Genomic DNA, 25374 nt, shown 5'->3' with positions numbered 1-25374 from the left:
CCCATTCCAACATAAGAAGCTGCCTTATACCTAGCCAGACCATTGGTCCAGCTTGCTGAGTATTGTCTGCACTGACTTACAGCAACTGCCTAGTGTTGCAGATGGGGGACTTTTGCAGTCCTACGTGATGTCCAGGATTGAGCCTGGGGCCATCTGTGAATTACTCTATCTCTGTATTTGAAGGGCCAAGGTTCTAGACACCTCACTTACTTGAAAGATCAAGTTTCTAGACACCCCACTTACTTGAAGGATCAAGTTTCTAGACACATTATGCAGTTGAAGTTCCAGGTTCTAGATATCTCAACAGACAACAGGCTCAGGTTCTAAACACCTCAACCAGTTGATGGACAATGGTTCTAGACACCACAGCCAGTCAAATGATCCAGGTTCTAGATAGCTCAACCAGTCAAAGGGTTCTGGTTCTAGACACCTCAAACAGTTGAAGAACCAAGGTTCTAGACACCTCAGCCAATTGAGCTTTACTTGGACTTAGTAATCTGTAACACTCACATTGTTTCCTTGCTCCCAGGGATGATATCTCAGGCCCAGAAAATTGGCATACCTGAGGCCATGACCCCTTTCATGGAGGCACCAACCTCCAAAGGTGGGACGGTGACTCCTGGCATGAAGAAAAAACATGGCCCTGCTCCACCAGGTATGTGAAGGATAGAAGGCACAAAGGCCACCAACGCTGACATTCCTTTTTTGCTCTGGAGTTTGTATGTCAGAAGCTAAGACGAGGTGTCAAAGGAGGCCCTTCTTAATCAGCCTCCTCTTCTCACCGTGGCCAACTAGACACCCCAAAGGGAAGCCAACCAGTAGAACTTGAGTGCCTAAAGCCTCTGAAAGTGGGGGCAGAGCACAGCCCTTGAGACTAGTAGCTGTGGATCTCCTTATCCAACTTGAATTTATCTAATATTCTTTTGAAGCCTCCCAGGTTGGGGAGTGAGTTTTTCTTGTGGGAGTGAGTTCCACAGTTTTAATTATGCGCCATGTGAAGAAGCAGTTTCTTCAGTCTGTCCTGAACCTCTCAAAGTTCAGGATGGCCCCATTAAGTTCTGATGTCAAATGAGGGATAGAAGAAGTTTCCCCCACCCACTTTCTCCTGCAAATGATCTTATGCACCTTTATGTTCTCACGCCTTTCTTTTCTAAACTAAAAAGCCCCAGGCATTGTAACCTTTTCACACAATAGAGTTTGCCACAGTCCTCTGATCATGGGAACTCCTTCCTGCAGGAGGCATTAATGGCCACCAACCTAGATGGCTTGAAAAGAGGCTTGGACAAATTCATTGGACAACAGGAAGGTTGTTAATGGCTACTAGCTTCAACGGCTCGGAATGCTTCTGTTTGCCAGTCTCTGGAAGCTGCAGGAGGGGAGAGCACTGTTGCTTGTGGACTTCCTGCTGGACCAGGTGGGTCATGGGCCTGATCCAGTAGGCTCTCCTCACACGCGTATGTTCTCCCTCTCAGGTGACAATAAAGACGTCGAGGACAGCAGTGTGATCCATTATGACGATGCAGCCATCTCAAAGCTCCTGGACCGCAACCAAGATGCCACTGACGACACGGAGCTGCAGAACATGAACGAGTATCTCAGCTCTTTTAAAGTGGCCCAGTATGTTGTGAGAGAAGAGGATGGTGTGGTAATGCGTTCAGAGTCATGGTTTACCTTCCTTTTCAATAAGTTTGCTTATTTCAGGGTGTTGCGTTTTTTAAAAACACACAAAGCAACATTGTGCATGGCACACTAAAATCTACACACACACACACACACGCAACTTTCTAAAATGGTACAAATAAAACATATAAACAAATCATACTGAACGCTTAAGGACAGTAATACCCACCTGCCATTGGAATCTGTTCATCGGGGCACTGAAGAACACTCCATTGGGCAGAGATTGGTGGTGGTTTGTGATTCCGCCATCTTGAAAATATTCAAAGCCCAAGCCAAACCCATGTTTCTAGCCCTTAAGTATTTACTCATTTGTTTATTTCACTGTGTTCATGAATCGCTTCCCGTGAAATACCTCTGAGCGATTTAGCAGTAGAGTCACAGCCAGGCAGCAAAGGTTGCCTCGTAACTTAAGTGTTGGAGCAGCTAGTTCATTTACTGCCCACCCTTCGCCGTCAGGTCCTACTTACAGCATGAAAACACAATGTGAAAAACAATTAAGAACAACTTGCCACCATGAAAAGAAGGTGGGTCCTAAAAACAAACACCTCAAGTGTCGAAAGCCAGGGTAAAGAGGTGCAAATTCAGCATTGGCTGGAAGCTGTGCAATGAAGGTGTCAGACACACCTCTGTGGGGAGGCATTTCCACAGCTCAGGGGCCACCACAGAGGAGGCCCTCTTGTGGTCCACCTCCTCCTGAAGAGGAGCTTCCAAGAGGGCCCCCTCTGCCAATCACAGCACCCGTGAGGGTCTGTAGGGAAGGAGATGGTCTTTCAGGTATTTGGGTCTTGAGTTATTTAGGGCTTTAAACATCAATGTGAGCATCTTGCATTGGGCTGGGAAATGAACCAGCAACCAGTGTGGCTGTTTTAAAGCAGGTTATATGTGATCTAAATGGAACCCCGGCCAATAGTAATCTGGCTGCTGCATTTTGGAGCACCTGAAGTTCCCAAGTAGTCTTCAAGGGCAGCCCCACATAGAGTGCATTGCAGTAATCCAGTTTGGAAGCTTCTTTCTTTCTTTCTTTCTTTCTTTCTTTCTTTCTTTCTTTCTTTCTTTCTTTCTTGGACTGCAGCCCTGCCATCATGCCCCATGCGAGTGTCTCCTTTTGGGAATGGTTACTGGGGATGGTTACTCTCAAAGCTGTGGTTTGAGAGCTGTCCCCTTCTCCCCTCTTCCGCTTGCAGGAGGAGGTTGAGCGTGAGATCATCAAGCAGGAGGAGAACGTGGACCCCGACTACTGGGAGAAGCTCCTGAGGCACCACTATGAACAGCAGCAGGAGGATCTGGCCCGTAACCTTGGGAAAGGGAAGAGAGTCCGGAAGCAGGTCAACTACAACGACGCCTCGCAGGAGGACCAAGGTGAGGCTGTTGTGGTCCAGGGGTGGCAAACCTGCAGATCTCTGGCTGCTGTTGGACTCCATCTCCCATCAGCCCGTAGCCAGTGGCTAGAAATGGACAATGGCAACTGTAGTCCAGGAACTTCTCTCAAACATATGCACTCATCCTATCTAGTAACTTGAAAACTAGTTATTCCCGGACAATCTTTCCCGGGGTGTCCCCACGTTACACTGTACTGTACATGGGTGTAAGATACCTGTAAATGGGTTCAGCTACTCGTGAGAAAGAGCCTACACGTGTTTAAACTTGACATGTGCAGCTGCCCCCTGAAGGAAGGTGTATTTTGCTCACACAGTGATTCTCTGTACGTTCTCTCCACGGGGCTATGATCCTGACCAGTTTTCTTCTGTGTGGTTTAGCTGTTGGACTAGATGTCTCTTTGGTTCCCTTCCAATTCTACAATTCTCTGATTCTATTTCTAAGTGAGCATTCAGGGGAAAGGATGGGAAAAGCTTTCATCTGTCCTTTTGAGAGTTTCCTTGCTGCTCACATTTTTAATGTAAGGGTAACCAACCTGGTGCCCTCCAGATATTCTGACTACAACAACTCCCCTCAGCCACAGTTGGCATGGCCTGTATCCAGGGAGGATGCAAGTTTTGAAGTCCAAAGCATTTGGAGGTCACCGTGTTGACTACCCCAATTTAATAAGTTCCAGATATTTTTTAATGCTGCCAATCAACCCAATGTTCTCTGTGCTGGGTACATTTTGAAAAGGGGGGGAAACTGCATAAGGTACAACTTGGATGTAAAATCAGAACTAAATTTAAAAGAGAATCAGAATAAAAGCAAAGTTGAAATCAGCAAACAATGATGCTTTTGATCTACAAAGAGGGGTGCCTAACCTGTGAGATCCCACCAGCTGAAGCCCAATGGCAAATCCCAACACAGTACAATTGCATCTTGCACAAGGCTTACATTCTGGGATGTCGCGTATACCCAAACTGGCCCCTTGGAAAAGCCCCTGAGTGACCATCGACTTACCCGGTGCACCAAAAAAACATATTAAATGTTAAACGTACATATGGAACGTTTGCAACCATCAGTCAAGAGAATTAGCTGACCCCTATTTATGGGTGCATTTATTTATTTGCAAAAATGCTTTCATGTAATGTAAAGCTATTTCTGTGAAAACAATAAAAAAAAAACCCAACAGTATTCAACCACTTTTCCTAAAAGCAAGTGTAAGAATCAAAGAAGAATATGCAGCTGCAAGCCATAAATAAAGCTGGCGTGTGCAGGGAACAAATGAAATCAAGAACAAAAAGTCCAGGAAAGTAGAAGCCCATGGGTAAACATGTATGTTTTTCGTCTGCCTAACAAATTACTTGAGGGGGGTGGGCATTCCCGAGGGTGTTTGCTGCCCCCTAGAATGACCCACTAAGTGACAATCTGCTCATAATTGCAGTGAGCAGCAGGGTCTTCTTGGAAGTTCAGCTTGGGGAGGTGACTTGCTAGGTATCCTGCCCCCCCCCCCAAAAATTGTTTAGATACCTTTTAAATGTCAACAACCAAATCTTGACCTTGGCGGGCTTAACCTTTGCCTCTTGTGTTGTTGTTGTTTAAATATCCGTTGCGAGGAGATGATTATTATGATGCTTCAAACGTTCACAAATGTGAGTTCACGCTTGCGGCCCAAAGTGGCAGAGTCCTCGCAGTCCCTTGAGGACTCTGCCACTTTAGCCTGCTGCTGCACCCAGCCTTGAGCCTCCTAGCATTGGACCCCTTGCTTCTCCCTCTTGAGACCCCTCCCTCTCCTCTGCCGGCAGAGTGGCAGGACGAACTGTCCGACAATCAGTCTGAGTACTCCATCGGCTCTGAAGATGAGGACGAAGACTTTGAGGAGCGGCCCGAAGGTCAGAGTGAGTCAGACCTTTGTTACTTCGACGGCACCCCGTCCCTTTCCTCGTCTGGGCTGACATCAGCCAGGCATGTTCCAGCAACTGCTCTTGGGCCCTTAGAGGCTGATCCCGGCAGAAGTGGGAGCAAAGTGGATGGACAGCAGGCGTTTGCTCAGGCATCCTCAGAGTCTGTTGTGGGTGTTGGAGCAAGGCAGAATGGGGTGCAAAGGAAAAGGGGGATCCTAATTCCTTTGCACAGTTACCCCTAGTTGACCCTGCAGACCTGGAACTCATCTTTAAAGTTCAGCCTGCAATCTTCCTTGTCATGTCTCTCCCCCTGCCCCCCAAATCTTTGCTCAGACCAGTGGCTCCCAAACTTTTTTTTGGTCCTCCTCCCCCTTTGTTGCATAAACCCATCCTCATCGCCCCCTATAAAAAACATGATTCCGAACAGCAGTTTGGACGACCCAGCATGGAAGAGAAGAACACGCTAAAATTCAAAACAGTCACAATTCATTGCACGTCTATTCAAAATCCAATAAAAAATATTAATTGGACAAGATTTATGCTTGCTGTTGTCTCTGGTAATTTCTCTCGCTTACAGCATGGATGCTGGGTCTATGTTCTGCATTATTTCATTAATACTATTGCTACAAAATTGCTGAACTTGATCTAGCGACACCATTCTGATAGTCACTTGCACCTCCAGCACCTCCCTGTCACCCCCTTGCCTCTTAGTGTCCCCCCCAAGGAATCCACCCCCTTGCAGGTGGTACCACCCACTTTCGGATCCACTGGTTTAGACCACCCTTCCCTAAGCTGATGGCCTCCAGATGTTTTGGACTACAACTCTCATCATCCCCAGCCATCACAGCCTTTTTGGACCACAGCTCCCATCAGCCTCAGCCAGCAAGGTCATTTCAGACTACAACCCCCATCAGTCACAGAAGGAGAAGCTGTTCTGCCTGGGGCTGATGGGATTTGTGGTCCAAAAGATCTGGAGGCACCAGCATTGGGGAAAGTCTGACCTGGTCCGACCCCGTGGAAAGGAGGAGAAAGGTCCTTCCATTTTGGCAGTTCTGTACAAGAAAGGCTTTGCTGACGTTGTCTCTCCTAGATCATTATTGAAGAATCTCTGCCTATCTTGCACACACTTTCTCTGTTTAAAGTCCCTTTCTCTCCCATCTTCATGAAGAGAACACCATCCTAAAAAACAAAGAAAGTGAGCTTTATTCTTGGCTGCGTGGGAATTTCAATCCTGGCCTCTCCAAGATTTTAGTTCTCATTTAACCCCCACAATAACCCTGTGAGGTAGTTCAACCCAAGATCACCCACCGAGCTTCATCGTGGTCAAATGCTCTCCCGGGTCCAGTCTAACACCCTACCCAATAAAACATCACCGTAGCCTCTCAGCCCTCCTGGCTCACAGCTGAAGACACTCTGAGAGTCAGCGAACAAAGCCTAACCCGGAAGCCCTGCCCTATATTCTGGGCCGAGTCCTTGCAGCGATGCCTTAGGAATGCAGGGATGCTCTGGTGTAGTGCGTGCAGAATTCAAGTCTTCATTTTTGGTCCTCGGTGGATCCCAGTCCACGTTGCTCATCTTAACAAAGAACCATGCATTATTATTTTTTAAGCGCCCTAGAAAGTTTAGAGCACTGCCTCCCTCCACAGGGCATTTTCGAGGCTGCAGCTTCCTCCTAGGATCTCAGCTTATTGACACAGGATCTCTCTGACGTTCTCTAGGTGGCCGGCGGCAGTCCCGAAGGCAGCTGAAGAGTGACAGGGACAAGCCCCTCCCACCGCTATTGGCGAGAGTCGGTGGGAACATTGAGGTATGTCTTGGACAACGCTGTTCATGGCGATGGCCCAGTGGACAGAGCTGTTGGCTAGTGGAGCGGACTCTCTAGAGAGGTGATGGACCCTCTTTCATTGGAGATTTCCAGACTTTAGATGTCCATCTGCCAGGGATCCTGTAGCTGTGATTCCTGCATTTCGGTGTGTGTGTGCTAAATGATCCCTGGGGTTCCTTTTCCAGCCCTACAATCCCATGCTGCTTTGCCTCTTTGTCCTAGGCATCTGAGAATGCCATCTTCCCCCATATCCTCCTTCCTCTCCACCCTTCCCTGCCTCTCTTTGCAGGTTTTGGGCTTCAACGCCCGCCAGCGGAAAGCATTCTTGAACGCCATCATGCGCTGGGGGATGCCCCCTCAGGATGCCTTCAACTCCCACTGGCTGGTGCGGGACCTCCGGGGGAAAAGCGAGAAGGAGTTCAGGTACTGGGTGTCAGGGAATGGTCTGAAGACAAGGACTAGGGAGTGCATTCTATGGCAGACCAGCCTCTCTCCGATGGAGAGCTAGTGGGGGAAGAATCGCAGAGAAGAGAGAGAGGCAGAAGCTGAACAGCTTAGTGGGGAGTTACCCAGTTATGAGATAATGACGACAGAACCAGAAGGGAGGGGGCAGCTAGTTGACACGTCACTTGAGAGCGTGGAGGATTCCCCCTCCCCTCGGACTCAGAGGTCTGAATGTATCAGAGAGCAAAGGAGCCAGAGGGGGGGAGGAACTTCCCATTGTCGCCCAAAATGCTGCGGAAGCCAGAAGGATGATTAGACTAGGCAACTGCCCTCCTTGCAGAGAGCTGTGTATTTGTTCTTGCAACATGACACTGTAATAAAAGGACTATAAATCTATCAACTGCTCGTTAATTCTTATCTGTGAAGTTGCCAAAGGGAGGGGAGGATTCTCCATGCCTGGCACTGGGGGTGCCCCACAACCCTTCTCTCTTCCTGCCCTCGGGACCTGTTTTGGAGTAATCACCGGGAGCCACGGCAGAGAAAGGATGGACTTCCGTGGAGTGGATTTCCCATGCGCTTTGCTTGATTCCAGCCTTTTCTAGACCAAAGCAGACTTGTGGGATCTGCTTTGTGCTTTTGCTAGGATTCCAGGATCCACCACCTGGAACTCTGGGTAGAAGACACGGGGTGTTGGTTTGATTACTGGATCTAAGCTGAGTCTTTCCACACAGAGATCTATCCCTGCGTAGTTCAAGCTGTCTAATTTATGGGTTGGGGCAGTTGCATCTATTTTGACTTAAGACAATGGAAGCCATTTGCCCTGGCGTCTCCTTCCCTCCTGTTTGTTTCCTCCCCAGGGCCTACGTCTCCCTGTTCATGAGGCACTTGTGCGAACCCGGGGCAGATGGGGCGGAGACCTTCGCTGACGGCGTCCCCCGTGAAGGGTTGTCCCGGCAGCATGTGCTGACCCGAATTGGCGTGATGTCGCTAGTAAGGAAGAAGGTGAGTCAACTCTTTCCTTAAATTATTTCCTGTTAGGCTTGCTCCCGAGAACTCAGTGAGTTGATGGAAAAGTCATTGTAAGACTGTTTATATGGCTTTAGTTGGGTCCAAGTTGACTTCTACATGTTACCCAATGTTGCTCTCATAGCTGATGGGAATTGTGGCCCCAAATGTCTGTAGGGCACCAGGTTGCAAAAAGTGAGATTAAGTTAACTGATGTAGCATTGCAGGAATGGTTTTCACCTTCTGTTTAATCAGCAAGGTGTTTCACTCTTTCCTGTTTTAGGGTTGTTGTTTTTTGGGGGGAGTTAGTGTGAAATGACCTTCATTTTTGTGTTTGAGTTCTGAGTCATCATTGCTCTGATGATGACATCATTAACCTGAATATAATTGTTTGCATGATGACGCCATTAACCTGAATATCATTGCCTGGATAATGGCATCATTAACCTGAATATCACTGCCTGTATGATGACATCATCAACCTAAATTAGGTCTGCCATACGTCCAGGATATGTCAACAACTTTGCCCCCCCCCCAAAAAAAGAAAGAAAGTTCAACAACCTCACTGTCCAGATTTTCACATTTTGAAATATGGCAACCCTAACCTAAATATCATTGTCTGGGTGATGATGTCATTAACCTGAATATCATTTCATTTTATTCACAACCTTTTGTTTCTGAAGCTGCTTCTTATACCCTGTAAGAAATGGTGTTCTTTAAACTTTAAGAAATAAATGGATTCTCTCTCTGTGGGGGGTGGGGTCTAACCCTATGTTCCTTGCACCTTCTCTCTCCCTACCCTGCCCATTCCTTAATCCAGGTTCAAGAGTTCGAACCTGTCAATGGGAAATACAGCACTCCTGACCTCATCCCGGAAGGCCTGGAGAGCAAAAAGGGAGGGGAGGTTCTCTCTTCGGACCCAAACACGCCTGTCCCAGCCAGCCCAGCTCATGGGCAGGTGGGGCCCACGTTGCAACCAGGTATGGCTGGAACATCCCCACCTGGAACCCTGGAGAGCCACTGCCAACCCATGTGTAGAAAAGGCTGGGCTAGACTCAACATCAGGCAGCTGCTGGATTGATATACAGTGGTATCTCGGGTTACATACGCTTCAGGTTACATACGCTTCAGGTTACAGACTCCGCTAACCCAGAAATAGTACCTCGGGTTAAGAACTTTGCTGCAGGATGAGAACAGAAATCATGTGCCGGCGGCGCAGCAGCAGCAGGAGGCCCCATTAGCTAAAGTGGTGCTTCTGGTTAAGAAGAGTTTCAGGTTAAGAATGGACCCAAGGTACCACTGTAATGCAAATTGGGGGGTGGGGAAACTTTGATCCTCCAGATGCTACTGGACTACAGTTAGGGTTACAAAAACCAGTACAACCCGAAAGTTGTTGAACATTTTTCCAGCTTTTTTTTTTTTTAGACAAATCCCAAAGTTGTTGAGTGATTTTTCAATTGACTTGCCTAAGATCCAGGATGTCAATTTCACCTTTGGAATCCCGGTAATGTCCGGGAAAATCCAGGCATATGGCAGCCCTGCTACAATGCCTATCACCCTTGGCCATTGGCCGTACTTGCAGGGGCTGATGGGAGATGAAGTCCAGCACAACCTGGAGGGCCACTCCTGATACAACGATGGCTAATAGCTGTAGAAACAGAACCACCAGCCTTAATAATTTCCATGCAAGAGCCCAGAAAGTGGATTTGTGTGCAGGATTTTGACAAGCTGCCGGCATTTCATTTGCGGGCCTCATCTCTTGTTTCAGACAAAGCAGACCCACAGCCAGGGATCCCCCAGGAAAAAGATCCATTGGAGCAGAGGGCAAAAAAGCCACGGGAGAGCCAGGTAAGGGCACATCCCCTGAGCTAGGAGGGGCATCCTTGGGGCACAGATGGGGACTTAAGTGTTGCAAGTGGGATGTTGAGATGTTGCAGATGGGTTGTTGGCAGCAGGTTAGTTAAAATAATAATAATATTGAATTTCACCCAAAAAAAAGATAACCCAAAATAAACTGGGAAAATATATGGGTTGGCATCAAGAAAATCCTACTAATAATAACAAAGAAGAAAAAAGAAGGGTAGAAAGACCAGTGGGGCTGACCCACCAGGGCGAATAGGGCACTGACCCACAGACCGCAGTCTACCTTCCAACAGCCCCCATCAGGATCAGACAAATTCATACTGGAAAGAGCTTGGGGTGATGGAAACTCTACTTTATGTTAAGGTGCCGTTGAACAGAGAGAAAACGGAGAAGGACGAGAAGGAGGAAATTGTGGTGGGACAAGCAAAACCAGACGAAGAGAGCATTGAAGAGGGCGAGAAGGCAGAGCCTGTCCCCGAGCAGCCAGCAAAAGGTGTGGGGCTGATGAGATGCCGTGGGGAGGTGACAGTGCAAGAGCAATGGGTTTTGGGGGTCGACCAGTACCTCAGAACGACGCATCAAATTGGACCCTGCTCTAGTTCTCTTGATGTCATTTTGTACCTGGAGTAGTGAGCCAGGGTGAGGAACATGGGTTCAAAGCAAATCTTTATTGTCAGTGACCAGCACTAAGAAAGAAAGCACGTAGAATTATCTAAATGTGCATAATAGGGTGCAATAAAAAGTAGGGTAAATAAAGCTGCCTCGCTTCATAGTGTGCACATCCATAGGATGAGGGACTATATTATATGACCACACAGCACATAGCTAATCTATGGAACTCACTTCCACTGGAGGCAGTGATGGCCAACAACTTGCATGGTTTTAAAAGCGGAAGATGAAGCTATTATTATATTTGGGACGAGACAGTAAGGCCCCAAAGAGGGCCATATTATCCCCACTACCCCAGGTGCCCATTCCTGATGCAAAGCTGCATTCATCTCCTTGTTGGCTGATGCGAGGCTTTGCTTCCTTCCCCTCCTCCCTGCCTACCCCCCACCCTGCCCAGCTCCTGCAGATGAGGCCTCCCAGGAGAATGAAAAGCCAGCCGCAAAGTCGGAATCAAACGCCAGCCCTTGTAAAGGAAGCAGTAAAGAACCCAAGTCAGGTAAGAAGCCCCCTCTTCAGCTTTTACCCAGCTCAGCATGCACAGTCATAAGCAAATGTAACTTTTCCTTTGTTTCTCATATCAAGGGTCAAAAGGGCTGTGTCCTGTGGCTGTCCCTTTGGCCGCTACTGCAGATCCTGCTTGGGCTCCTCCCTACCAGCTTCTTGAGGGCCAGGAACTTGCTCAATTTCCTCCAAAATCATCATCAACAACAACATATTATTTATACCCCATGCATCTGTCTGGGCTTCCCCAGCCACTCTGGGTGGCTTCCAACAAAATATTAAAATACAGTAATGCATCAAACATTAAAAGCTTCCCTATAAAAGGGCTGCCTTCAGATGCTTTCTAAAAGTCTGGTAGTTGTTGTTCTCTTTGACATCTGGTGGGAGGGTGTTCCACAGGGTGGGTGCCACTACCAAGAAGGCCCTCTGCCTGGTTCCCTGTAATTTGGCTTCTAGCAGCGAGGGAACCACCAGAATGCCCTCGGCGCTGGACCTCACTGTCCGGGTAGAACGATGGGGGTTGAGATGCTCCTTCAGATATACTGGACCAAGAAATCCTTGATTTTTCAGGATTGATTTGCTTTCTGTCCTGCGCAAGTGTTCTGAAAGGTTTCTTAAATACCCCACTGTTACAACTGCAACGTGGGCAGGCAGAGGTCCTTGCTGCACTTGGGGCCCCTAGATGAGGTTTGCCAGGATAAAAGTCAGGGCATCTTCTTCCAGCTGGGTATGGCTTGAATGCCAAGCTCACTCTGGAGCATAGGAGGCAACTTTTAGGGGCCGTGAGGGCTTCAGTCCCCACTATAAAATATTTGAGGGAGTCGGGCTCCCACAAAGTTGTTGGGCATACCCATTCAAATGGGGTGTGTGTGCACTGCGTCATGTGATCGATTATGTGAGGTGGGACTCACCTGGGCCCCTACAACATTTTATTCAACTTAGCACCCCTGCTCTGGAGAACCTGCTCCATCACACACTTGAAGGCTGCCAGCTTGGATGGCTTTTGAAGAGGGCTGGTCAAATTCATGGGGGAGAATAAGGCAATCAATGGGAACCAGCCATCATTGCTATGCTGTGCCTCCAGTGTCAGAGGATGTTTCTGAATCTCAGTTGCTGGAAACCACAGTGTGGGGAAGGAGGGGGCTCTTGTGCTCAGCTCCTTGTGGTTTCCATTCATGGGCATCTGGTTGGCTACTGTTCTCCGCCCCCAGCGATTAACGAGTCACTTTTGATTAGCAATGAGGGATTACCCTGCATAGAGCCAGCGTTAGGACAGGCAGACTTGATGGATTCCATCCACTTTACTCGGGATATTATTAATTTAGCAGCAACTAGCTATCGTTATATAGAACCCCCAGTGGCGTAGCGTGGGGGGTGCAGGGGGGCCGGCCTCACCGGGTGCAACATCTGGGGGGCGCGCTCGCCGCCTCCGGAGTCACCGAAGAGCCTCTGGCGCAGGCTGTAGCAGAGACCCATGTCTCGCGGAACCGACAAGCTGTGCGCGCATCCGGGCTGAAGGCGTCTGGCAGGCAGCGGCTCTCAGCGCTCGCCGCGCGTTAGTGCCGTGGAGGGCGCGCCAGGCAGCCCCTCCTCACAGCCCTGCCGCCACTGCTGCTGCAGCTGCTGGGCCATGTTGCATTTTCCTCGCCTCTCTGCCCTCCTCCTCCTCTGGGCAAGCGGCGTCGTTTGGGCGGCAGCGCCAGCGGCAACTCGCCTCAGATCACCTGACACGGACCCGCCGCTGCCGCCGTGGCTACCTTACCGTAAATACCCCAGCCCAGGCAGCAGCAAGAAGAAGCTGGCAGCGGCGGCAGGTTAGGGGTTAGGGGCGCAAATTACTTGCCTTGCCCCGGGTTAGGGGGCGCAAATTACTTGCCTTGCCCCGGGTGCTGACAAACCACAATACGCCGCTGAGAACCCCTGCATGACTCTGGTCTCCCTAAAGATTTAATTTGGTCTGCATTGTTAAGCAATCCCCCTCCAATTCACCCTCTTTTTATGCTTTTCTTTATTGAAAAATAAAACATATATAACGACAAGTGTGCAGAGTAAGACAGAGGAAGAGGAAGAGGAAGAAGAAGAAGAAGAAGAAAAGTACCCATGTAGAAAACAAAACAGAACAAAAAAAAAGTTATTGTAATTAACCGGACCTTAACCTAATACAGCATTTATAAAAATGAATCCCCCTGGTTGTCACTGTGAGAATGGGGTGCTGGACAGGATGGGCCATTGGCATGACCCATCAGGTCCTTAGTATGTTCTTATGTTTGTGTTCTTGTGATGGGGTGCCCCTGTGTTTTGCTAAGCAGATGATGCCAAGGCAGAAGAAAAGGAGCTGTCAGAGGCTCAGCAGAATGGAGAAAAGGAGGAGGAGGAGGATGGGAAGAAGGATGACAAGAGTGGGATCCGATTCATGTTCAACATCGCTGATGGGGGCTTCACAGGTACACGCGAGCAGGCCCCAACCTCCTGGAAAGCCAGCCTCCCCCTGTGAGATCCTGGTGGCTCAAGCTCTGTTCCTTCATTGGTTAAGACTGGAGGCATGCTTCATTGTTACCATCTCAGCCCCATATTTTTGGTTGGAGGTTGGGAAGCTCAGAGCAGTGACTTATACAGAGACACAGCGAGCAGCGCTCTCCTCAGAAGGAGAGGGCAATTCTGATCCAGTCGCATATGATGCATTACCTTCCCCAAGCAGAGGCTGAGAGGAAGGATGCAAAGCTAGGGCAGCAAGCTGGGCAGAGACACAGCAGGCAACCTCCTCTGAGGGCAGATAATTCTGCCGTGCCCTGCACAGGGAGTAACTGATGCAGAGACATGGCAGAATTGCTTGCCCTCTAACTGGGAGGAGGAGGAAAGGACAGAGCAGTGAGTTATGCAGAGATGCGACAGGCAACGTCCTCTAAGTGTACATAATTCTGCTATGCATTGGGAATTGTGCATTTCAAACTACTGATTTTTACTGTTTAGGGTTTGTTGTCTTAGACTGTACACCTTGTGGGGTAGAATTTCTTACTTCAATTGCGTACAGAGCCGTGTACATTGATGGCGTTATATAATTAACTGTTCAATATTAATATTAATAATATACTATTGGTAATAATAATAGTAATGACGAAGATGAATTCACAGAGAGGCATAACGCAGGATCAGAGGTAAGGCAGAGCCCTGGCAACCTGCATCGAAATGTAGGGAAGGGAACCTTAAGGCCCATCTAGCCCAACTCCCATGCAATGGGGGAACAGCAAGAATTTCTTGGCTTGGTTGCCTGGACTCCTGGGCAGCCTGCCATCACTGGGCTCCCTGTGGAGCTAATAACAGCGGTCTCCCTTCGAGAGTTTGTGCAAGGCTTCCTACCCACAAGGGCTGTGGAAATGTCAAGCATTATTATGCCTCCTCTTGACATTCCAGTCCGCAGCATTTCTCTGCTCTCGCTTTACAGAACTGCACACGCTGTGGCAGAATGAGGAGAGGGCAGCTGTCTCTTCGGGGAAGATTTACGACATCTGGCACCGGAGGCATGATTACTGGCTCCTGGCAGGAATCGTCACGTATCCTTGGCGTGGTTATGGGAAGTCAGGGCTAGATGTGGCGGTGGTTTCCTTCAGCTGCCTCCTGCCGAGTCAGACCATTTCTCCATCTTGCTCAGTATTGCCTACACTGACTGGCAGCAGTGGCTCTCCAGGGTTTCAGGCAGAGGTCACTCCTGGCCCTACCTGGAAGCGCTGTCGGGAATCGAACCTGGAACCTTCTGCATGCGAGGCAGATGCTCTAGCCCACTGAGCTACGGCCCTTCCCTGTTCCTGGCCCATGTCAATTTTGCACATATAAGTTGGTCCCACCCTGTTGCTGCATTAATGTGGGCTTATTATTATGTTTTGTTTTTAAAATGCATGCAGATTCGTATTCAGCTCCCTATTTTATCTTGTGTGCACATTTCCAAAGGTACTTAATCCTGAAATGTGCATTTTGGTATGTTCCTTGAGCTGAGGGCTCAAAACAGGGAGAAGTGTGAAATCCAAAGGGCAGTTCACATGCTTATTCAGCCAAGCTGCATACACAGAGATATAATAACCTAGGCAGCTGCCCAATCTGAGTCAGACCATTGGTCCATTTGGCTCAATGTTGTCTACTCTGACGGGAAGGGTCCTACGCAGCCCTACCGGGAGATGGCACTGGGGACTGAGCCAGATGGGCAGCATACAAATCCTTATTATTACTGGATTTTGTGATGAAAACAAATGCATACAAAGAAAGCATATAACAGGGGCAAGTTCACGCAGAACCACAGTTTTTTCTCAGCAGATCTGGCCCTGTTACAGCAGATCTGGCCACATAATACCCATTCTATATTTGTAAGAACTCGATCCTTTAGTGTGGTGGCACCCACACTTTGGAACTCCCTGCCTATTGAGATCCGGCAGATGCCTTCACTCTATTCTTCATTTTGGTTTTAGGCAAGTCTGCCTTGTAGGTGATGCAAGTTTTAATCTGTTTTCACTAGTCTATTGTTATTTTTCAAAAAAATTAAATTATTGTTGTTAATTTTTTTTAGTGGTTATTTTATTGCTTTATTTTTTTGGTAAACTGCCCTGACATGGGTTTTTTGGGGGGGTGTTTTTTTACAATCAATTTATTTGAAATAAATAAAATGAAATATCAGTGAACATGCAAAAAACGCATTCCGTTAGGAGCAATGTGCATGAAGATTCTCTGGGATAATATGAAAATTGCCCAAGCTGAAGTGGAAATGGGGAACTGACTACTTTTAAGGAAAGGGATGGTAGTGTGATGTTTTTATTGTTATTTTTTATTGTAGTTGTATATTCTATTAATGTTTGATTGTTTTTTAAATTGTCCCCCCCCCCCATTTCTATTTTATCTGTAAGCCACCAAGAGTCTCTGTCAGGGAAAAAGGCAGGAATGAATGAATGAGTGAATGAATGGAGATGTTTCAGATGCCAGATGGTTCTGTTGTTCCCTTAACGCCTCTCCCTTCTGCTTCCTAAGTCACGGCTACGCCCGCTGGCAAGACATCCAGAACGACCCGCATTATGTAATCCTGAACGAGCCCTTCAAGTCAGAGATCCACAAGGGTAACTACTTGGAGATGAAGAACAAGTTCCTGGCACGGCGGTTCAAGGTGGGTTTCTAGAAATACCTGTTCGAGAGCAGCCACATTTGCAGAGGATAAAATCTATCACCAGGTCTCAGCCGCAATAGCAAAAACAAGCTTCCATGGACAGAGGCAGTGTACCTTTCAGGGTGGACTGATGTAAATTAGGAGCGGGGAGCATATGCAGCCCTGCAAATGTTGCTGGACTCCCAACTCCCAGAATGATTCAATTGAGGATGTAACATAGCCTGAAGGGTCCCCAGATGTCCTCACTCCTGGTGCAAACAGAGACAATTTAAATGGGTGTTTTAAATCTCTGCAGGCTGTCTTGATGTGCCCCCTCATCCGCATCCCCCTGTGTAATGGGATATTGAAAGGATAAGACTATCAGTGGCCACTAGGCATGATGGCTATGCTCTGCCTCCACAGAAGCAGCAATGCTTCTCAATGCCAGTTGCAGTAAACAAGAGCACTCTTTGGGCTCCTGCTTGTGAGTTTTCCATTAGGGAACCTGCTTGGCCACTGTGAGAACAGGATGCTGGACTAGATGGGCCATTGGCCTGATCCAGCAGGCTCTGCTTATGTTCTCCTGGTCCACGTTTCACCCATTCTGCTGCTCCTCGGCTGCTGCTATCTGTGTATGAGGCCACCTCTGCATCTTGGAGGATTCTGCAAGGTTAACGGCACTGCTCCCCATATCCTCTTTGCAGTTGCTGGAGCAGGCGCTGGTGATTGAGGAGCAGCTCCGCCGGGCAGCGTACCTCAACATGACCCAGGACCCCAATCACCCGGCCATGGCCTTGAACGCCCGCTTGGCTGAAGTGGAGTGCCTTGCTGAGAGCCACCAGCACCTCTCCAAAGAGTCCCTTGCGGGGAACAAGCCCGCCAACGCCGTCCTTCATAAAGGTGGGTTTTCCCTGAAAAGGGACCGCTTTTCCCTTAACTCCCTCCACCTTGTCTGCTTCTCCCATGCCAGTTGGGAGAGTGGTGGCTATAGGAATAACGAGGACAACAGGAGGTTGAAGGCAGGTGAGCTGTGCAGAAGCACACTGGCAAGCATGCTCCAAGCAGGCTGCCAGCTAGTTCTGTAGTAAAAAGGTAAAGGGACCCCTAACCATTAGGTCCAGTCGTGGCCGACTCTGGGGTTGCGGCACTCATCTCACTTTATTGGCCGAGGGAGCCAGTGTACAGCTTCCGGGTCATGTGGCCAGCATGACTAAGCCGCTTCTGGCGAACCAGAACAGCGCACAGAAACACCGTTTACCTTCCCGCCAGAGCGGTACCTATTTATCTACTTGCACTTGATGTGCTTTCAAGTTGCTAGGTCAGCAGGAGCAGGGACCGAGCAACGGGAGCTCACCCTGTCGTGGGGATTCGAACCGCTGACCTTCTGATCAGCAAGCCCTAGGCTCTGTGGTTTAACCCACAGCGCCACCCACGTCCCGTAGAGTTCCGTAGTCCCGTAGTTCTGTAGAGGCTCCTTTTATTAGCAGAAGTCAACAATTGGAAACAGTAGTGAAACCACTCTGAACATGACGTATTTCCATCTAAGCACATTTCCAGCATTAGCAAATACACGTGTTAGCAATGTTTTCCCTGATACTTGATTACATCTGTATCCCAAGTCATGCTGCAGCCAAGCATTATGTCTAATAACCAAATCTGTGAGAGGACAGATGGTCAGGGGAAAACCCTGTTTGCTAGCCAAGAAGGCAAAAGGTCAGGGTGTGTGGGCGCAATGCTCCTTGGCACACTGTTGCATGCATGGTGCAAGGTTTGCCTCAGCACAGGCGGAGTGTCACCTCCACAGTGGCTAAGAGAGGAAAGAACTTTTTCAGGTTCTAAGGGAACTTGAACTCACATTATCAGCTGTACTGTGGGAGCACTGACAAAATGAATTACTCGGATCAACAACAACAGCAGCAACAGCAACAACAACAACTGGAATTTAAATGTCTGCAATCAGTAAATATAACTCTGTGCGTGTTGTGGGTGTGGGAAGGAGGGGAGAGTTTGCACAGCAAGAACACCCCCAAAAGGTGTATGACTCATCTCTCTCTGCAGAGAGGGTGGCCAAGATGGAAACCAGGCCTCACGGGGATTGGGAGTTGGGGATGTTTAGCCCAGAAAAGGGGATATGAATCCATCTTCAAATATAGGAAGGGCTGTCCCACAGAAGATGGAGCAAGCTTGTTTCCTCCTGCCCCAGAGTGCAGGACCCAAACCAATGGACTCAAATTGTAAGAAAGGAGATTCCGATTAGACATTAGGAAGAACTTTCTGACGGCAAAAGCTGCTCAACAGTGGAATGCAGCTCCTCAGAAGGTGGTGGACTCCCCTTCATTGGAGGTTTTTCAACAGAGGTTGGATGGCCGTCTTTTAGGGATTCTTGAGCTATAATTCCTGCATTGCAGGGAGTTGGACTAGATTGGGGGGGTACCTTCCAACTTTACAATTCTGTGCCATGGACTTTCATTTCATAGCTTTTTGGGCATCCCATTGGTTACAATTCTCTCTCAGAATCTGATCCCATAATCAGCCCACCAGGCTCACTTTTCTGTCTAGATCAGGAAACAATAAACAATTTATTTTATTTTATTTTTTATAAATGCTGTTTTATCATGGGATAAGTTTTCATGGGCTGCACTGTGCCCTGTCAGATGCACCCACAGCTAATGGATTTCCTATGATGGCACGTACTGAAATAAAATATAAGAAATGGCAGCCTAAGTTACACAGAAGGAAAAATCTGCACTGTTGCCAGATGGGTTGGGTACAGGTTTCTGGTGCTCACAGGTGCCCAACTGTCTTGCAGTCCTAAACCAGCTGGAAGAGCTACTGAGCGACATGAAAGCCGATGTGACTCGGTTGCCCTCCATGCTTTCCCGCATCCCACCTGTGGCCGCTCGCCTCCAGATGTCCGAGAGAAGCATCCTGAGCCGGCTGACAAACCGGGGGAGCGACCCCAGCATCCAGCAGGTTAGAGGCAGCGTTAAAAGGCATTGGTGCATTAGCACACCAATTTTTTGTGTGGCCAGATGCTCTGTGTGCAGTGGTAAAGAAATGAGACAAACCATTTATCCGTTTGGGATGCAACTGCATTCCAGATGTCAAAGAGAACAACAACTACCAAACTTTTAGAAGACATCTGAAGGCAGCCCTGTTTAGGGAAGCTTTTAATGTTTGATGCATTATTGTATTTTAATATTTTGTTGGAATTTTGGAATATTTTGAGTGGCTGGGGAAGCCCAGCCAGATGGGTGGGGTATAAATAATAAATTATTATTATTATATTATTATTATTATTCCAAACCATATATCTGTTAGGGATGCAATTGCAATTCAGCTGACCCCGTAGCAGTTCAAAATTCAAGCCTATTTCTCCTCTTCAATTACTTGCACCTCACCCCATTTGAAATTGAGATTATAAATTCCATGGGGCAGAGGGTTATTCTTTTGCTAAAGTTATTTTGTACACAGCATCAATCGCTAGCAGTTAAAAAAATAATCATTGTAATATTGATGGTTTCTTTGTTTCTAAATGTTATCCACCCAGAGCCTTTGGGGTTGGTTTGTGTTTTCAAATAAATGCTCTTGCCCAACTCCATCCTCTCCAGGCCTCTTTTGGCTCCTCGCAGATCTACAGCAACAACTTTGGCCCAAACTTCCGTGGTCCAGGACCAGGTGGGATTGTCAACTACAGCCAGATGCCCCTGGGACCTTATGTGACAGGTGAGTTGAGGTTCCTTGCAGCTGCCCCCTCTCTTTTATCTCTCTCTCTCTTCTCTTAAGAGTACAAATTTTAAAATGGGGGCCGTGAGTCAAAAAACAAAAGGGCATTGGGCAAGCCAGCTGTTTTCTCTCTTATCAATAGATATTTAGCCGTTTGCGAGAGTTTCCTCTGCAGTTCTCATTGCTACGAGAGGTAAGGCCACACTTATTACTCTCTGATAAACTGTGTTCTGTCAGTCTGTCTTTGGGCAGGGTGGGGGTGGCTGGCACTGCTGTGACCGGCTTAGTCTTCCTGCAGGTGGCAAACTTGCAACCTTTGGGGTTCGCGTTGTCACCTGATGGACCAAACCTTGTTGATTTGATCCCCTGAGCTTTACGCTGTAATTCGAAGGGTGCTTTCTATGGTGTGATCCCCGGTTAACACAGCAAGTCTTCGGAGTAAACATGCAAAAGCTTCTACAGCACAACAATCCATTAATTTTGCTTAGCCAGTTGAATTTGTAGGGAGTCAAAATGCACCTGAAACAAAAGGCATTCCTCTGTTAAAAGGATTTTTTTAAAGAAAGCATGTGCTCAACATGTACTTTTTCTGGTAAGTACAAAAATAAAATCACAATGCAATAAAAATAATCATTTTAAAAACATTTTGCCCAATTAACTATAGCCATCTTCCACCAGCCAATAGGTTCTAACTCCCCCTCTACCTGATTAATCAGTGCAGCACTCTTATTTTGGTATTAATTAAAATTATGTTAAAATGAGGTGGGGTGGGAGATCCAACCTTAGGGACCCTAATCAGCAACAGCACCTGGGTGGGCAGCTGCAAAATAGGTCAGTGCTTCTCCTTTAAGAGTTGGGGGGGGGGGAGAGATTTCAGCAGGGAGAGCATGCAGGAATAGCTGATGTGCCTGCTGAAATTCTCTCTTCTTCAGAACTCTTAAGCACCCCCCTCTTTTCCCTCTTGCGGAACTGCCTGCCCCCCAAACTTGCTCCCTTCCATTCTTTGCATGGATTGAAGCTCAGAGGTCACTTGCCCAGATATCCTGAGTCTCGGACCTCATCTCTTCCAGCCCACTGGACCTGGCTCTCCCAAGAGCTCTCTGGATCCTGACACCTGCACTGCAAAATGGCATTTACTGAGAGTTGCCCCCACCTTTTAATCATCACCCTATTTTAACAGCCTTGCCCTTTAAAGCCTCAGTAGCTTTTAAAATGTTTTCTTTCTCTAGTCTTATTTATTTCTATTAAGTTCATATCCCTTCTTATTTCTCTATTAAACTCATCTCTTGCAATGAACCTGAGAGGGGGGCTTAACCATATACTCCCCCCCCCCACTTATCCTCACAAGCAGACCTGCAGGTAGGTTAAGCTCAGGTGGCTGAGTGGGGATTTGAACCCAGGGCATCCCAAGTGCTATTCTGACACTTTAACAACACTACATTCTGCTCTCTCTAAAATGAAGAGATGACTAGAGGAGCTGGCTTTCTTCTGAGAATCTTCATAGAGAAATGCCATTTTGGGGGTGAAAAAATTAAATGGATTAGGTTTGAATCCCGGGGCCCAAAATGGTGGTTTACTCGGGGCTACTCATCTTAATCCTCATGACAACCTGGTGAGGTAGCTTTGGCCAAGAAAGAGAATCTGCACATCAGACTAATCAAAGAGCTTTTGCTTCTCCTCAGGAAGATGAAGTTATTTAACAAACAGTGGATCTCAAATGGGGAATTGTCAGCATCCTTAGCAAACCACAATTCCTGAGTTTCTTTATTTGGGGAGCTGTGACAGTTAAGTATGCTGTGTTGCCAGTGTATATTTGTTGGCAAGGACCAATGTGTATATTTGTTGGCAAGGACCAATGAATCTGTCGATTTCGGATTATTTCTGTTTCTAATTTTTTCCAGTCTTAAAAAGTCCTCATGCATTTTACCTAATATACACATTTTCTGCAGTATTTATTAATATGCACATTTTTGGCAAGCCATTTATCCTAATACAACCCATTTTTGTTCAATATTTTCACTGTCCATTTATTCTTACCCCCTGCTCAATTCCTGATCCACAAGAGGACTTTTCCTCTTATTCCATGACTAGCACTCAGAAGTCTTTGGTGCTATAATTCAACCTTAAATTGTGATGTATTCTGTAGGTGTCCCCCCCCCAATGCTTCTTAAGAACTCAACAGATGTTGTTGGCCCTGGGTGCATGGCAGGGGGTTGGACTAGATGACCCTTGGGGTACCTTCCAACTCTTCAGTCCTAAAAGTCTAAGAATAATTAAAGGTAAAGGTACCCCTGCCCGTACGGGCCAGTCTTGACAGACTCTGGGGTTGTGCGCCCATCTCACTCAAGAGGCCGGGGGCCAGCGCTGTCCGGAGACACTTCCGGGTCACGTGGGCAGCGTGACGAAGCTGCTCTGGCGAGCCAGAGCCGCACACGGAAACGCCGTTTACCTTCCCGCTGGTAAGCGGTCCCTATTTATCTACTTGCACCCGGAGGTGCTTTCGAACTGCTAGGTTGGCAGGCGCTGGGACCGAGCAGCGGGAGCGCACCCCGCCGCAGGGATTCGAACCGCCAACCTTTCGATCGGCAAGTCCTAGGCGCTGAGGCTTTAACCCACAGCGCCACCTGCGTCCTAGAATAATTACCCTTTTTCAAATTTTAAGGAAAGGAATTGGCAGATGGTCCATCCACCATTGGGCCCAGTTCTGTTGTTTATCACAAGAACCACTCTGTGGAACCAGGAAACTGGCCAGAAAAAGGTTCTTCCTAAGGGGGAAGCAGGTGCTGCCTGGAATATAAAAGGAATGTCACCCTCAGCCCAGTTTGCTGCTGCTGAGAGTCTTCAGGATTGTGCAGAAACCCAGTTTCCCCACACAGCTTCCAATGGCCTCCACATGGCAGCTGCTGCCTGCCTCTTAAGCGGACTCTCATTGATGACAGCACAGGAGTTGCTTCTATCTTTAGGTCCAGACTTCCAGTGAAGAGTTTGGGGAAGCAACCTTCCGGGTCCTCACTTGTTTCACAAGAACGTAAGAAGATCCCGCTGGATCAGGTCCATCTAGTCTAGCATCCTGTTCTCATAGTGACCAGGCAGATGCCCCAAAAGGAAACCAGCAAGCAGGATCAGATCACAAAAGCCCTCTCCCTTCGTGTGGTTTCCAGTAACTAGCATTCAGAAGCACACTTCATTTGTCCAAGGGATCCAGGTTGAATCTGAATTAATTGGAGCTTCGAAATGCACATAGACCTAAAAGAGGAAGTGGGAAAGAGCTTCTTCCCCAACTTTCTGCTTCAGCTCTATCTACTTTCCTGACTGAGGTGGGTGTGAGTGGGGAGGGGGCTTCCAGAAGCTCCCTGGGTGGCAGCAGAGTACCTCAAGGGAACTGTTGTGCCCTTGAATGCCAGGTTGACCATCCTTGCACTGGACCCTCCATTGAGCCAGCCTGAAAGGCTTGTTGAAAGTGCTTGCATGTTCATTGGGAAGCTGACTGCCCATGCAGAAAGGTCAAAGTTCCTTGTGGTGTGCCTGTTGTAGCTGCCATTCAGGTGATTTGGGGAGCACAAGGCAATGCCACCACTCACCACATGAAAAAGTTGCAATCCCAAATGTAGCTCCAAGCATGCCTTTTTGCATCTTTGGGATTTGACTGCTGCAAATGCATTCCATATGGGGTTCTAGACAGAGATAAGGCATCTCCTTAACAGGTTTTGATCTCTGAAATCTTGTGGTCCATACTGGCTTCTCTGCTTTTAAAAATGGCATTGGTCAGGCCACGTGTTTAATTCACAAATTGGCCCTGGCTCATAATGGAAGTACCTCATAGAATCAGAGAGTTGGAAGAGACCCTGAGGATCGTCTCAGCCCAACCCCCTGCAATGCATCTGTCCCATACAGGGATCAAACCTGTTATGAGGACCACACTCTAACCAACTGAGCCATCCAGGCTGAACTCAATCCAAGGAACATAATCCCTCCATTTTTGTCCTTTCAGCAACACCCAATGGACCGCCCTTGAGCCACCTGGATATAAAGGTCCCCGAGCCCCTGAAAGATGGCGCAACCTTAGACTGCAAGGGACAGCATTGCGATGTCATCTGCATCGAAGATTGAAGGCCAGTCTTGGTGGCTCTGGGCTTGCTGTGTTCACATCTCAAAGTGTTCTTCAAAACAAGGACAACCCCCCACATCCCTTGGGCCATTTCACAAACTTCCTTGAGACAGCAAGATTTTCACTTCCTTGTATCTTGGGTTTTTCTTTCGCACTTTCTTATCGAGGACTTGAAAGGTTTGTTGGCTGGATTACAAATGGGTTCTTCAGTTTTTCGCCTGGATGCTGTCCCCCTTTCATACGCAGCTGATTGAGAGACTGGGAGCAGGTGCCAATGTGCTATTCCTCCCCCTCCCACCCAGAGATGTGTGGCAGCCATGACTCAAGTAGAGAATCTTGCTAATGCCTGTTTGGCCTGTGCTTGGAAAAGGTACAAGCTCACTTTCTGAGCTCAGACGTTGAACAGGCCAGGTTGGGTAGACTGAATGCTGCTGCTACTGTGTGTGTAGAGGAGGCTCTGAACTGTGGTTGTGCTCAATCCAGATATGTGTTCAAGACTGAGGATGCAACCTGCATTTGAATGAAAAAGCCAACTGAGGTTCAAAAAGAAAATATGGACACCAAGGTCTCTGTCCAGCCAAAGACTCCTGTCGCTTTCTGCAGGAGTTAATCGTTCAGTTAACTCTCTGTCCCATTGAAATCAGTGGGACTTCAAAGTGTTTAATGTTGTTTGGCTAATGGTCACGGTGTAAGGGATTGAAGGCTTTGCAAGGGTCAAGCAATGTAGTTTTTAATTGGTCCCAGTAATGAGGGATATGAAAGCACCAAGCATGTCCTCTTCAAGGCCCATCTCACATGTGTGCATCTGTTACTTGATTTCCCTCTGCTTAGTGACCGGCAGGTAAATTTGACTGCACCAAAAAGAGTTGTGGTGGTACAAAAGTTCCGTCTTTGCATTGCTTGGGAATAAGCGTTCACAAACCCCAATGAAGGCATCATGAGCTGGTCTGCTATCCAGTGATGAATGTGCATGTGTGAACCAGGCCTGGGTGTACCTTGATCAAACTTAAAAGGAGATGCACTAATGTGCATTGGGATGTGAACCACCACACAGTAGAAAGTCCTCAGTGCCCCTGAGCAAAAACCAGGGTGAGGAGACAAGGGGGTCACATCCCAAAGTGAATCTACAAGTGCCCAGATATGAAAACATCAATCCAGAATTGTTGAT

General features: G+C 47.9%; 1 protein-coding gene across 4 annotated transcripts in view; it reads left to right on the top strand.

Annotated features, from left to right (window-relative positions):
• Window positions 1–25094, top strand: part of CHD5 (chromodomain helicase DNA binding protein 5) — a 59346-nt gene extending 34252 nt beyond the window's left edge. For 2 of the 4 annotated variants that reach the window (XM_079986671.1, XM_079986670.1), the window contains exons 25-43: window positions 530–655; window positions 1473–1645; window positions 2865–3039; window positions 4845–4937; window positions 6662–6750; window positions 7058–7191; window positions 8070–8214; window positions 9038–9197; window positions 9986–10065; window positions 10444–10573; window positions 11147–11245; window positions 13560–13694; window positions 14693–14801; window positions 16261–16393; window positions 17077–17272; window positions 19182–19345; window positions 19984–20098; window positions 20241–20291; window positions 24090–25094. In XM_079986671.1, the coding sequence (XP_079842797.1) occupies window positions 530–655; window positions 1473–1645; window positions 2865–3039; window positions 4845–4937; window positions 6662–6750; window positions 7058–7191; window positions 8070–8214; window positions 9038–9197; window positions 9986–10065; window positions 10444–10573; window positions 11147–11245; window positions 13560–13694; window positions 14693–14801; window positions 16261–16393; window positions 17077–17272; window positions 19182–19345; window positions 19984–20098; window positions 20241–20248 (2264 nt within the window). In that variant the 3' untranslated portion in view covers window positions 20249–20291; window positions 24090–25094. The remainder of the gene's footprint in view (window positions 1–529; window positions 656–1472; window positions 1646–2864; window positions 3040–4844; window positions 4938–6661; window positions 6751–7057; window positions 7192–8069; window positions 8215–9037; window positions 9198–9985; window positions 10066–10443; window positions 10574–11146; window positions 11246–13559; window positions 13695–14692; window positions 14802–16260; window positions 16394–17076; window positions 17273–19181; window positions 19346–19983; window positions 20099–20240; window positions 20292–24089) is intronic. The other 2 variants (XM_079986672.1, XM_079986673.1) reach the window with 2 other exon arrangements.
• The last annotated feature ends 280 nt before the right edge of the window (window positions 25095–25374 follow it).

Source organism: Podarcis cretensis, assembly GCF_951804945.1.
Source record: "Podarcis cretensis genome assembly, chromosome: 8".
NCBI classification, from domain to species: domain Eukaryota; kingdom Metazoa; phylum Chordata; class Lepidosauria; order Squamata; family Lacertidae; genus Podarcis; species Podarcis cretensis.
This window is presented reverse-complemented; position numbering and strand designations above follow the sequence as displayed.